General features: G+C 36.0%; 1 protein-coding gene across 2 annotated transcripts; it reads right to left on the reverse strand.

Annotated features, from left to right (window-relative positions):
• Nucleotides 1–139: 139 nt before the first annotated feature.
• On the reverse strand, nucleotides 140–5015 carry LOC132047308 (probable inactive leucine-rich repeat receptor-like protein kinase At3g03770). Of its 2 annotated transcripts, none has more exons than XM_059438318.1 (7): nucleotides 3048–5015; nucleotides 2807–2940; nucleotides 2060–2303; nucleotides 1496–1713; nucleotides 1361–1386; nucleotides 1088–1199; nucleotides 140–702 (listed from the first exon to the last, which is right to left on the reverse strand). In XM_059438318.1, the coding sequence occupies exons 1-7, from the start codon at nucleotides 4399–4401 to the stop codon at nucleotides 490–492; spliced, it is 2301 nt and encodes a 766-aa protein (XP_059294301.1). In that variant the 5' UTR covers nucleotides 4402–5015; the 3' UTR covers nucleotides 140–489. The 2 variants fall into 2 exon arrangements, with proteins under 2 accessions (XP_059294301.1, XP_059294303.1); XM_059438320.1 differs by having other exon boundaries at nucleotides 1496–1701; nucleotides 3048–5013.
• Between the last annotated feature and the right edge of the window lie 9106 nt (nucleotides 5016–14121).

Raw genomic sequence — 14121 nt, forward strand, 5'->3', positions numbered from 1 at the left:
TATGGTCTCTCAACCAAATTGCTCATAACAGCAGCCAACAAAATTTTGTTGGCATAGTCATAATGTCTTGCATTTGCGGTATCCACATTTTTCTTTCGGTTTCACCAAACATTGGCTTGTCTGAATCTAGATCTCCATGAGTTCAATTGCCTATTTGCAATTATAATCTGAATCAAAAATATTGATCTTTCACAAGAAACAACAAATACAGCTCAGTAATATTGTTCTAGTTGTACCCCTGGGATACAATTTAAAATTAGAGCCTAAGCTATGCAAACATCACCTATTACTAGAATCAAAGAATCGACAAATATAATTTACAATTCTAATGCAAAAATAAAGACAATGTGGGAGGACCTGTAGCTTGAACTTGAGCCTTACGGTTAGCCTACCCGTTGGTACTCCCACGACCTACATGAAATTCGCTAACTTGCTCCCATGATATGACCAAATACCGTTGATTCAATGCAGTTGAACTTCTGAAATAGCTCATGATGGCGACGTAGCACCTGATGTAGCTTGGACTTGAGCTGCATATTGTAGGTTCCAGAGTACATCCTCAAACGAGGGACGAGTTGATGACTCTGGAGATATGCATTTGTTGGTGATGGATATTACAATTGACAAAGACTCTTGGGAGCTAGTGGTTAGTACTATTGGATCCACAATTCTGCGTCGACCATCTTGGCTACCAAAGGATGCCTGTCATTCAAAGAGAAAATCAAGTGTTTATCTTTCAACTCAAACTACATTTTCACAGAGATATGAATATATTTTCACAGAGATATGAATATATATAACACCGGTGAAAAAATCAAGCCTTTTGACTGTTGTACTATTAACAAGCTCAACTTTTCTCCCTAAGGTATTTGCATATCAGGACGCTTACCTTATAAAAGTTAATCTCTGTTCTGTCAATCTATATTCATAGTGATTGTAAGGAATAGGTTGTTTTACTTTACTCATCCAAGATTGCAAGAGATGGCAAGAAAGTCTAGGATACTAAGGGAACAAATTGCTGAAGAGCATCTTATTAGGTTACAGAAATGACCAAAGGAGTTGCATGATAATATTAGCAGTTTCATACCATTTCATTCAGCAAAAATGCTTCTCCTTTTCCACTAACAGCAGGACCCACCAGTGACTCCAGTATTATGAAACCAAAGTTATAAACATCGTCCTCTTTCTTTGTCATATGCCTATATACATAAGAAAAGAAAATGTCACTAATCTATATTCTGCAAACAGCTATAGACCTATAGTAGATGATATATGCATCTAGTTGACATTCTTGAAATAGAATGCCGGGAAAATCTATCCCCGTTGCTAAGGTAATACATATGAGTGAAAAGTATCTTACCAGGAGGTGAAGTCATCTCGTTTGGCCTGAAAAAAGACATTGAGTATGAGAAATTACTGTCTATCCTAAATTTTGAATTTTCACCTTCCTAATTTTGAATTCTCGCCTTCCTCACCAAAATATTTAAATACACACCTTTTCACTTTCTTCCATAAGGATGGACATCCCATAATCACTAAGTTTTGCCATGTTATGCTCATCAAGCAATATATTACTCGTCTTCAAGCGATTGCTAAATGAAGAAGGAATTATGCCTGTGTGAAGAAAGTGCACAGCCTTGGCAACACCAATCAGCACTGACAACCTGTCTGACCACTTGAGGATCTTTCTTGGACTATTTTCTGCAAGTACAGCTGTTTAAGATAAGCGGAACATGTAATCTCATTTTTATGGTGCATATCTTGTATTTTCATTAGCTTATTGGACATGCACTCATGCAGGGTTAAATGAAAGTGTATACTACTAGCTGGAAAAGTAAATAAGATGAATTCGCATACTTCTTCGACCACTTCTCTCTCATTATGAGAAGGGATCATTCGGGCCTAGCTCACCATAGATATTCATCAACAAGGGTATCCCAATAATTTGTCGGAGAAAAAAAAATCAATTAGCACACCGTATGTGCATATACTGTTTCCATATTCAACCAAGCATCAAAACTCATGCAAATGCTCATGCTAAAAGGTTTACAATGCTGACCTGATAGATGAGCACGGAAATTTCCATTAGAGATATATTCATATATGAGAAAAATTCTGGGCACAGTTGAATCATCTGGTGCTCCGCCATCAATGCAGTGACCGAGAAGGTTAACTAAATGGGGGTGACGAAACTTTGACAATAAATCCAATCGTAGTTTGAGGTTCCGGTTAGAGTATCTTCTGTACACATTTAATGACCTTACAGCAATGTAAACTCCATTCTCTAATCTTCCCTTGTAAATCTGACATGGAGATAAATATTGAGAGAGTTGTTAATAACTAAAATAATTCTGTTTTTCAAGCAAGAAAGAACAAGTCACTCAAAGTAAGTGACTATCTAGTTTAGCCTTTAAGGGCAATTTATATATTTCTATGAATTTTCATGTGTTCACTAGATATTAACTCAAATGCGCAAGCACATTAATGCTGACCACCGGTTTTTATCATCAGAAGAAATCAAAGATACACATGCAGAATATGAATATAAATCACATAAGCAATCAATTATGAAAAGAAGCAACTCTTAAATCCATTATGTATTTTGGTGAACTTGTGCATCCATTGCATTATCATCATCGGACATGGTCTGTGCAACGAAAATAACAAAGAAAACTTGCTGCTTCATTTATTCAAGGTTTACAGCAATTATTTAATTTTTAGTCAAAATTTAGTGTGACCATTGAATGGAGAACATCAAGGTCAATAACTATCAATGAGAACCATAAGAATTGTTTTGAAGCCATACTTTTCCAACTGACCCTTCACCAAGTAATGCCGACTGATCAAAATTTTCTGTTGCTTCTAGCAATTCTTCCATGGAGAACACCCGATATGATGTGGCATCTTGTGATCCTACGTTTGCCGCTTGAGAAATGATTCCTGAGGATTCGAAGATTGAGTTTAATCCACGACAAAGTTTTTCTGGAGAAACATTTCCTTGACATAAAATTAAACTGATTAAAACTGAAGGAAAAAAATCATCTCACTGGCATTTGCTAGGAGTTCAGATGGAATTCCGGGTTGTGTATTACGTTGCACAACTTTCGGAAACATGTGTTGATCCATCATGTTGCGTGCATGTCGTCTTCTACGAATGACGAGAAGCACAACTAATAGAAACACCACAACAATTAGAATTCCCCCAATAGCACCTGCCAATAATGCTATTTCTTTTCCAGTGATCCATTTATTTTCCGAATTTGCTTGTTTGCAATAGCCCTCTGAATGCTGATATTGAGTGTGAATAGACAAGCAATTTTCACCAACCTTAACAATTCGCTTATCCGAAATTGTGTTCAAGCAAGAAGGAAGCATACCAACCAATCTATTATCAGAAATATCAACAAAACCAAGTTCACCCCCACAATGTAGAAGGTTAGGAAGTGAACCACTAAGAACGTTAGACGCTAAATTCAAGTAACTAATGCTTGACAAAGAGAACAAGTCAGCAGGCGGCGTTCCACTCAGAGAATTATTCGACAGATCAAGGTGTTGAAGTTGATTCAGTATGCCAAATTCTACCGGAATTTCACCCGAAAAAGCATTACTACTAAGAAGAACTGTGGTAACTCTTTTTGGCAAGGGTGGTAGTTCAGAATCCAAATGATTTTCCCTTAAATCCAATAAAAGCAAATTAGACAAGGCGGTTAAATCCGGTAATTTACCAGAAAGCACATTGTGTGACAGAACAATGTCAGTTAGGGTGGTGATTTTCGACAACGAAATAGGAAACTGACCCTTCAACCTATTGTTCTTCAAGCTTAGTATAGTGAGATTGGTTAATAAATCGAACCAATCAGGGATAGTATCATTGAAAAAATTGCCATCAAAGGTTAAAGTATGAAGCTTTACCAATCTTGACATTTGAAAAGGAACAGAACCAAATAGAAAATTTGAACTCATATCCAAAAGTTCAAGAGAAGCCAACCGATGAATTTTATCAGGAAGGGGTCCCCAAATACCAAGAGAAACTAAAGCAAGAACCTTTAAGTTATTTAACCTTGTCAAAGTGGTAACAAAGGAAGCAATGGAGAAACCCTCAGATAATGTTTGATTGGGAATTGGAAATCCATTAAATTCAGTTAACTTAACCAACTTATCTCCTTTGATTTTGAGCTCAGTAACAGAGTTGTCTTGACAAGTAATGCTCATATGCAGTGTTGAAGTCAAACTACAAAAATCGCCATTGTAATTCTCCCAAACATTTAGCTGACTTGGATATTCTAAGTGCTTTCTCAACTGAAGAAGAGCTTGAATTTCATAGGACTGTAACTGGTAAGTGTTTGTTATGAAGAAAGCACATAAAACCAACACTATCACAAGAATCTTGAAGCAACCCATTTAACAGTGTCTTCAAATGGAGCCAAATTTCCTCCAAGATTGTACCTTAGAATTCTTGGCTAATCATGAATAACCCCAAGTGGAAAGAAATGTCCTGGCTGGCCCCGTCCCAGTTCAGTGAAAATGAGAAGCATTAAAGTCTAAATGTGAAGACAAGTCAAGATAGAGCTACCAAACAATTAATGCTGCTAGAATCTTGCTAAAACCCATCACGAAATGCGAAATAAATAACCTATAATGGCTAATTAAAGGAATGTTCTATTTTTCTTGGGAGAAGGAGAAGACTGAAAACACAGAGAACAAAACATGAGAAAAAAAAAAGAGAGAAAGCAGAACAAGAACTATAAAAAGAAGCAATAAATGGGTGTGGAATTAGAAGAAATGGAAGAAGAGTATAATGGAGGAGGAATGGAAGGTTGTTGACAAAACAGTACCCGACACAGAGAAAGCATTTAATGCTACATGCAGAGCAACTGAGCAAGTCTAGGAGAAAAAACAGGGGCCCAGTTTAGGTTTGCTGAGGTCTCTCCCTTTATTGGTGACGGTTTTCTTTTCACTTTCACACACTCAAAAAAGAAAAGCAATGTGCCACTCCCACTATTATTCACGGGGGCGGAGCCAGGTAGCTTTCAGGGTTCATCCGAGCTTCTTCAGTGAAAAATTACGCTCTATATATACGCAAGGGCGGATCCACATGTTGTGGAGGGTGTTCACTCGAACACCTTCAAGAAAAATTATAGTATATATATAAGGTAATTTTCTGTGTTTATGTGCATATATTAACTTTTAAACACCCTTAATAAATTATATTTAGCTTTTTCTTTTTTCCTAACACCCTGAATGAAAATTCTGAATCCGCCACTGTATATAAGGTTCAAAATATTTTTTTATGTATATAATAAATATTGAATCACCTTAACTTCTTCGTGTATTTGCTTCTTCATATATTTGAATCCCTGGACAAAAATTCTGGCTCATTGCTTTTTTTTTCGGAGACCCACCCAACGGGAAACTTCCTTTTATATTCATGTACGTATGACAGTTTTAAGTCTATTTTCTTTTGGATACATTTGAGAGTTCTATTTTCTTTTGGATACATTTGAGAGTTCTATTTTTATGCCCAACGAAAAGAATTCTTACATTATTGGAATAATAGCATTTTTAGTCTCACAATTATTAATTTTTTTATTTTTATAATATCTAATTAAAAATATGTGATTTTGGTTCCTTTATATAGGAAATATACCTCATTATATATATTCTGAAACTATTTTACCTTCAAATATTGAACAATAATATATACTTTAAATTACACATAGGCAATTAAATAGCGTAACCAGTGATAATTCGGTACATTTGGAAAGAGTAGTAAGCAGAAGAAGGATGAAAAGCTCATCAGTTCAACTAATCTAAAGTTTAATGTGCTTAATTAGATATTACAAGTATCAAAATCAGAATTTACTGAAGGATTAATAATACTATTATCTTTACATTATAAGTACCTTAAAAAATAATTACAAACAATTATTAATAAAAATTAAAATTAGTGATTTTAAAGTAAGTGAGGTATTAAAAATGGTTAAAATATGCGGATAGCGTCAATAAAAATTATACCATCTCTGCATGTAAATTAAATCCTGGTTGTAAATAGGATTTATATTATCAATGTAGTTTAATTCGTAATACAGACAAACCTCTCTATAATGGCAGCGTTTGTCCGAAAATTTCATGACTGCTATAGTGAGGTGCTCTTATGTATGTATGCTGATGTTTGATGTTTAAATCTCATTTAGCTGTTATAAACAAAAGTACACAAATAATTATTTTTTTTGTACTTTTTATGTAACATATAAACGAAAACAATATATTTGTTAATTTTAAAATCTCAATTGATTTTCATATCTCATTAATTAAAGATTGAAATGACTAACAAATTACTAATATATCCATACTAGTTGTACCATACCGATAAAGAATTAAAACCGAAGGAACATATGCATTTAAAATTAATTAAGAATTTAAATATTTAAAGTTTGAAGTAACAATTCTACAATTATAGATTGTTTCATAAGAATTCTACAATTGTAGGTTGTTTCATAAATTTCAGTACTCTTGCATTGATGAAGAATTTTATAAATTCCAGTACTCTTGCATTGATGAAGAATTTTATCCAAACTTTCAGCAAAAGGGAATTCAATAGTTTTTCTTTGAAGACCTCGCCCCAAGTAACAATTGACTCTTAACAATAGCTATAAATAATACATTTTTTACAAAATATTATTATACAATAATTGAGTATGGCTGTGATAGAGAGGTAAATTTACAAAGAGTGTATCGCTATAATTAATGTCACTGGTGTTATAGGTAGAATGCTATTAGAGAGAAGCAAAATATAATATGAAAAATCGATTCCGGAGAAAATCAGATCATTATAATGAAATGTGTTATAACAAATGACAATTATAGAAAGGTTCGATCGTAGTTGTAAATAATCTAATTATGTAAATATTTTTTACACATCATTGTGTCAAGTTCTAATTTGTGTGTTTTCTCCATTAGGTTTTGGATGAGTTTAACTACTGATCAAAATTTAAAACTACCTCAATAAGTAAATTTAACCTTTTCAAGTTTGAGAATTTCTACTGCAAGTGCCTAGGATAGTGCTCTCTCTTTTAAAAGCCTTAATTCACAGTAAGTTCCCATAAATACCATACATGTGATGGACTGGTGATTTATGCATGAGCTTGGTCAATGATCATGTTCAAAGATATACAAAACAGTATTTCAATAAGCAATACTCTTTCCATCTCAATTTAAATGTCATAGTTTCATTTTTGACTTGTTCTAAAAAGAAGTGTCTCTTTCTATATTTAGTAAATTACAATTCAAACATGTTATATGACAAGTTTAAAACCACAAGATTCAAAGAATATTTTAATACATTAAGCATATCTTGAACAAGGGCGGCTCAATAAGATCAGTGGCCTAAAGCCAACTTTAATGGAAGGCCTTGTTTTTTCTGTTCAATATATTTTTTTTTTCAAAATAACCTATAAATCTATTGTAGGTAAAAATTAGGCCTCATTCTCTCTTAATTAGAGGTCTTGGGTTCGAGCCTCAAAATAAAAAAATCTTGTTAGGGAGTGCTTCCCTCTCTAATCGACCTTGTGTGTCTCGTAATTGAATTAATCGGAAAATTCAATGCAGGTATTAAATACCGGATGAAAAATGACACTTCAATTGAAATTGAGACAGAGGAATAGTTATTTGTACCTTAGCTTGTAGATAGTGATATGGCACTTGATTGTTACTCGTTAAGTGTGAAGTCAGAGATTCAATTCGTTAAGGGTAAGATAATTAAAACATAATTCAATAATAAAAAAGCCAATATCTCAGGGAAAGTGACTCAGGTCGGGTGGAAATATAATCACATTGGTATTGTTATAAAATCAAAAGAAGATGGAGTTGAAGAAGAACATAATATATACAAGGATCCTCTTATCCTTTTTCGGAATTTGAGCCGACTGGAAAAAGACGCGTGGCCTATAACAGGGCCCATATATTCTACAGCCTGTTCTGATTACGAGGTCACGACTTGCCCTGTACTTAGAGATCTACTTGGCGTTGTGCACATTGAAGGGATGTTTGGTTCTACCAAAAGAAAACCTTGGGAATGGGGGGCTTTTCTTTTCTGATTTTGGCGTCTTTTAGTTATTATTGCAAAACGTCATGCATTCCAATCTTACATGAAAAGATGGAGCAAAATTTTCTTTTTTTTACTTTGTTTAATAATTCCCAAGGACCCATTGATAACTAAGATAATACAAATCTAAACTCCAAACTGAACTTACTTATTGGTAATCCCATTCTTTTAGTAAAGTCTGTAAAGGTCTAAAGCAGTTTTTGAGTTTCAACTTGGAATTGTCCTCATTACTGAAGCCACAGTTTTCCCTTCTTTTTAGAGCTGTTATTTAAATGGTTACTCTTCTTTAGTTTTTGGAATGCTTTAGAGGTAATTTTACTTTGCACTTTGAAGTTTTGAGCTTTATTCCTTTTGCCCCAGAAAGTTGATACAAATTATAATTAGAAAATCGCCTGTTATCTTCTGAAACTTATTGCTACTATTATACATGCATAAGCCTTTAACCCGTTAATAGGGAAAAGAAGATACAAGGAATAGTTAGTTCTTTGTAGAGCTGGTATTTGCTAAATATAGATGTCCTCTTTCTTTTTTTTTTTTCAATTCTTTTGGAACTATATGAACCCGTGAATAATGAAAAATAAATATTCTTTTATGAGATGATAACTTATGTCTAAAATCTAAATGATGTAAAGTAGAATTGCAAATACGATAAAACTGTACTACGTCGAATCCGATGCTTTCTTTCTTGTTTTGCTTTCTAATCTTTATTCGAAGAAAACGAGAGAGGAGTATCTTCTTTTTTCCCCTTTCGTTATGGTAACAACAGGAGCATGCAGCTCACTTGAGCTTTGTTCCTCTGTTTCTTGGACTGAAGCTCTAATTTTCTAAAAAAAAAAATCAGTTTCAGGTGCCTTATTTTTCCATAAAGTTGCTATTGGTCGGGTTCTTACAGATGAAACAATTAAATCTTAAGCATATCAGTAGCATTACAATTTACAGACACATCTAATTTAATTATGCTAAGATTAGGCCTAATTAATCATTTTTCTTTTGTCTTTAGCTACACTCATGTGACAGACAGGGTCATCTTTTGTGGGCAAACGTGAAACACGACCATTTTCAAATTGTATTTTTGGCACTTACTAAAGCTGTTAGTCAACTAAACCCCGTGAGTTAATACTTAATAACATGTTACATGTACTTATTGGAGTATTTAGTTCTGGGTATCTTTGTCAAATTGCATTCAATATTGACAAACATGTCGGGCAAATGCCAGGGAACCATTTGTTGGGTTTTGGGCTTTTTCCCTTCCTATGTGGATAAATAAATACCCAACTTGGTCCAGTCCACATATATTTTTCAGCCCATACATTAAAAGACCTATTAGGTCTGATTTGGGGGCAAGTAATAGAGAGAGAGTGAGCAGCCTTTCAACCAAAAATAGAGAGAGAGAAGCGCAGATTTTTCTTCTTAAAAATCACCACAAGCCAACTTGTTTTGTCGATCCCTGCTTCGTTTCTTGTCCGATTGAGCTGATTTTTGGACAGTGTGTTCCTTTCATCTTAATCTTTGATTGGGAATTGACAGAGGTGGATTTGGAGACCCGTAGCTCCAGATTTTCATTGGTGAACAGTAGCTGCATTTTTGGGTGACTTTCTTCCTATTTTCTCTTGTTTGATGGTTGTTATTGTTGCTCCGCATTTGGCGTTCATATTGTAGCCATTTTGGAGAACTTTGTAACTCTCTCATTTGATATAGTGGAGCTTTTGGACCCGGATGTTTCCTCTTCACTTGAAGCGGGTTTTTACCACGTAAATTTGTGCCCCTCAGTAATTGATTTATTTTGCTTTTTGCTATTTTGTCGTTGGTATGATTGCTGTTCGATTTCCATTTGTGCTAGTTTATATTATCTTCTTTGGTTCAAATAGGAGGAAGTTTTGACTCGGTATTTCTTCCGATGTTACCTCGTCGTGCAATTTGGTTATTGCTTGCTTTCTTCCCAACAAAGTACACAAGATTCCGAGCTCGTGGTCGTATTTGGTTTTGTCGATCGTCTATTTGAAAACGACGCGTGGGTGGCAAATACGAGCAAGACGGTTTGTTTAAATAACAAGAAATTATCATATTTGGAAAAGCAAGACGAAAGATCTTCTATTTGTCAAGAAATTACATTTTTACCCGTGTTCGCTTCTAAGAAACCCGAGTCTATCACATTTAGGATCGAATTCGAGCACTTACAAGTTTGTGGCTATATTAGGCAATAGGTTGAAGATAATGTACGAAATCATATCGTGAACGAGACAAATGCTAAAAGCTTCGCGGGAAAAGCTCGAGACACTTTATGCTTCAAGATCGGGAATAATAAGTTGTTCCCGAAACAATTGATGAATATTAGATACAAAGAGGCAATCCTATTTCTGATCATATAAATGATTTTCGTGGTGTCTTTGATCAAATTATCCGGAACGGGTGTCAAGTTTGACGAAGAATACAAGGACTTTGGCTTCTTAATACTTTTGCCAGACTTCGAAAACCTTAGAGTTTCTTCGACTAATTTCGCTCCTAAATACAGAACTTATAATATGCTAAGAGTGGAGTTTTGAAATGAAAGAGAGGAAGTTACATCTCAAGCTTCGTCTTCTTCACCACACTCCGATGTTTTCACCGGCCACGTATGCAGGAGTAAGCGCACGCAGGTCAAAATGAGGTAGTAAAGTAAGCAAGTCAAGATCCTCCAGTACAAGAATATCCACGTGACTATTGTCGCTGAAAGGCACATCAAGAAATTCTACAAGTTTAAGAGAGACCAAAAAAGCAAAAGAAAGAAGGCGATAATGAAAATTTGTTGCCATTGCTGTCGAAAATGATCTTCTTGTTGCTTGGGTAAAAAAATGATATCAATCTTGTTTGTGACGAGTCTACCTAGTTTGCGTGATTCGGTGCCACTTCTCATGTCACGCCAAAGAAGGAATTATTTTCTTTCTTATACTCCGGGTAATTTTGGAACGTTACGAATAGGCAACGATAGGTTGTAGGCCGAGGTATTTGGTATCGTTACGCTTTGCTTGAAAAGTAAGAATGGTTCGAAGTTGGTTTCAACAATGCCGCTACGCATTCCGTATGTTCGTCCGAATTTGATTGCAGAAAGCTTCGACGAGGGTTATGATCAAACCATTAGCCATGGCCAAAGGGAAGCCTTCAGAGGTTCAATGATCGTGGCTCGAGGTAACAAGATATCCGACTTGTACTTATTTCCGTGCTTCCATTTGTAAAGTGACTCAAAATTCAGTGGGAGAATGATACTTCATCAAAGTTTATGTCATGGTATGGGTCGAGTCATACGAGCGAGAAGGGATTGATAATTTGGCTAAGAATTTGCTTTCGGAGGAACAAGCAAAGTTAAAGAGACGTGTTCATCAAGCATTTTAAAACCGTAAAAGAGTTTCTTTTCGCAGTCATTCACCCTCAAGAAAGCTTGATTTGGTCGGAGTTGGTACATTCTCGATTCAGTGTCCTTTTAAAGTAAGCTCTCATGTGGTGCACTTTACTTGTGGACTTTTATTGATGAACATTCTCGCAAACTCGGGTATTTTCAAGTCCAAGGATCAAGTATTTGACGTGTTCAAGACTTTTTAGGCCTTGGTCGAGAGACAGACAGAAGAAACTAAAAGCATCCGCCGTACAACCGTGGCGAATACATTGTCCTTTTGATAATTATCAGAGACAACAGGGTATTCGCATCGTAAACCTCCAAAGACTCCTCGCTAAACGTGTTTAGCAGTAGAGATGAAAAAATCAGTCGAGGAGGTTAGATGTTTGCTTTCGCATGCTAAGTCGCCGCATTCTTTTTTCGGGGCGTGTTACCCTTTAATTGCTATGTTATCAATTTATCTCCCCATCGTTGCTTTGTACTGGGTGATGTCCCCGATGTGGTGAGTTTGGTTTCGAGAATGTCTCTTATGCTCATCCGAGAGTCTTCGACGTAAGGCTCAGGTACGTTCCGGCGATTGCGAGGTCAAAGCCGGGAAGTTAAAACTTTGCATACTGATTCTTCACTGGTTATGGTCAGATGAATTTGGCTATCGTTTTATGATCCAACAGAAGAAAACTGAAGAAGCCGTGATGTCGTGTTCCTGCCACTGCATACCAAAGATTTCGACAGTACTGGCATAATCTTCGAGAACAGAGCTTAGTTGATGCTGATCCGGGCCTCATGACCACGCACTCCGGAAGAAAATCTTCAAAATAATGAAGATCAAGTTGATAGTACAAGATAAACATCACATCGAATGACCAAAGAGATGACGGATGCCCAAAGGAAGATTTACTGTGGTTGGCCAAAGAACCGCTTATCGTATGCTCCGCAGGTGTCTCGCAAGATCTATTAGAGAGAAAGTACCTTCATCTCGTTATTCTCCCAACGAAGTTTATACTGGATCGATGTGAGAACCCGAAAGTTTTGACGAGGCTACGGATAAAGGTGGTTTGATGTATGCGCAAGACGAGATTAAATCCTTGTACGATAATCATATATTTGATCCGGTTAAGCTTCCTAGACATAGAAAAGCTTTGAAAAATGTGGTTTTTAGGGTGAAACACGAAGAGGGCAACCTGGGGCCCACTAAGACAAGGCTGTATTGCTGTCAAGGAATTTAATCGTAAAAGGGAGTCGATTTTGATGAAATCTTTTCTCCAAAGATGTCATCCATTCGGTTGTTTCCGGGCTTACCGCAAGTCTAGATTTAGAGGTTGAGCAAACGGATGTTAAAACCGCTTTTCTCCATGGTGACTTCGATGAAGAAATTTATATGGAGCAAACGAAGGTTTTGGAAGTCAAGGGTAAAGAGAATTATGTTTGCAAATTGAAGAAAAGCCAGATGGTTTAAAACAAGCTCCCCGCAGGCACAGAAGTTTGGTTCTTTTACGAGTCAATGGCTTCAAGAAGACTTCTTCAGATCATTGTGTTTTTGTGCAAAAATTCTTCCTTTACGACTTTATCATTCTATTGCTTTATGTTGAGACACGTTGTTATCGCAATGTTTGAATTCCCTTTGAAGCAAGAAGTCGAATAGTCTTTTGCATGAAAGACTCGGGACCCAAGGCATTTCGACGCATTGTCCAGATCAGAAGGTAAGCTGATATCAGAAAGTACATTCGAAAGTACTTCGGTTCAACATGGATAAAGCTAAGGTTTAAAACACCTTAGCTACGCACTTCAAATTAAGACGAAGGCGTCCTTTTCCCGGTTGCGTAGAAGAAGATAGAAGAAAGTTCCCTTATGCCTTCCCTCGTTGCGATGTATGCGATGATTTGCAAGACCTGAATTGCTTTTGCGTCGGTGTTTTCACTGCTTTTCAATCCGAAGAGTATCGAATGCCGCAAGGATTATGAGATATCTTTAGGCACTTCTAGTCTAAGTTTGTGTTTTGGGACAGAAAGCCTATTCTTCGGGTTACACCGATTCGTATATGGCCGATGATGTCGCTACATCGTAAGTCTACTAAGCTACTTGATTACTTACGCAGTGAGTCATGTGTCTTGGCAATCTAGTTGCAAAAATGTATTGCTCTATCTACTACGTGTTCGAGCTTATAGTCTGTCGAAGCTTGTAAAGAGTTGCTCCGGATGAAGAGATTTATGGAGGAACTTGGCTTGCTCAAGAGAGAGGTATGTGCTTTATCAAGGATAAGTTAAAGTGCTATTCATCTTGGTAAAAACTCTACATTTCATGGTAGGTCGAAACATATTGATGTGAGATACCATTAGATTAGAGATGTGTTGGATTCTAAGTTGCTTGAACTTGAGAAGATTCACACTAATGTCACTACAAGAAATATGACTTTTAACGACCACTTTTTAATGAAGGGACATGAAACCGGTCGTTGTAAATACATTTATAGCGACCAACTTTTTTTCCAGTCGTTAAAGCCAATTTTTAGCCCAATACTAACGAGGGGATAATTTTCTGTCATAAAAAAGCATAACAGCCAGTCATTAAAATTAATTAATCAATAAAAGTTACGCGCTACTTTTTCCCTCTTTTCTTTTCTTTTTCCAACCCACCCCCACCTCCTCCA

Source organism: Lycium ferocissimum, chromosome 2 (assembly GCF_029784015.1).
Source record: "Lycium ferocissimum isolate CSIRO_LF1 chromosome 2, AGI_CSIRO_Lferr_CH_V1, whole genome shotgun sequence".
NCBI lineage: Eukaryota > Viridiplantae > Streptophyta > Magnoliopsida > Solanales > Solanaceae > Lycium > Lycium ferocissimum.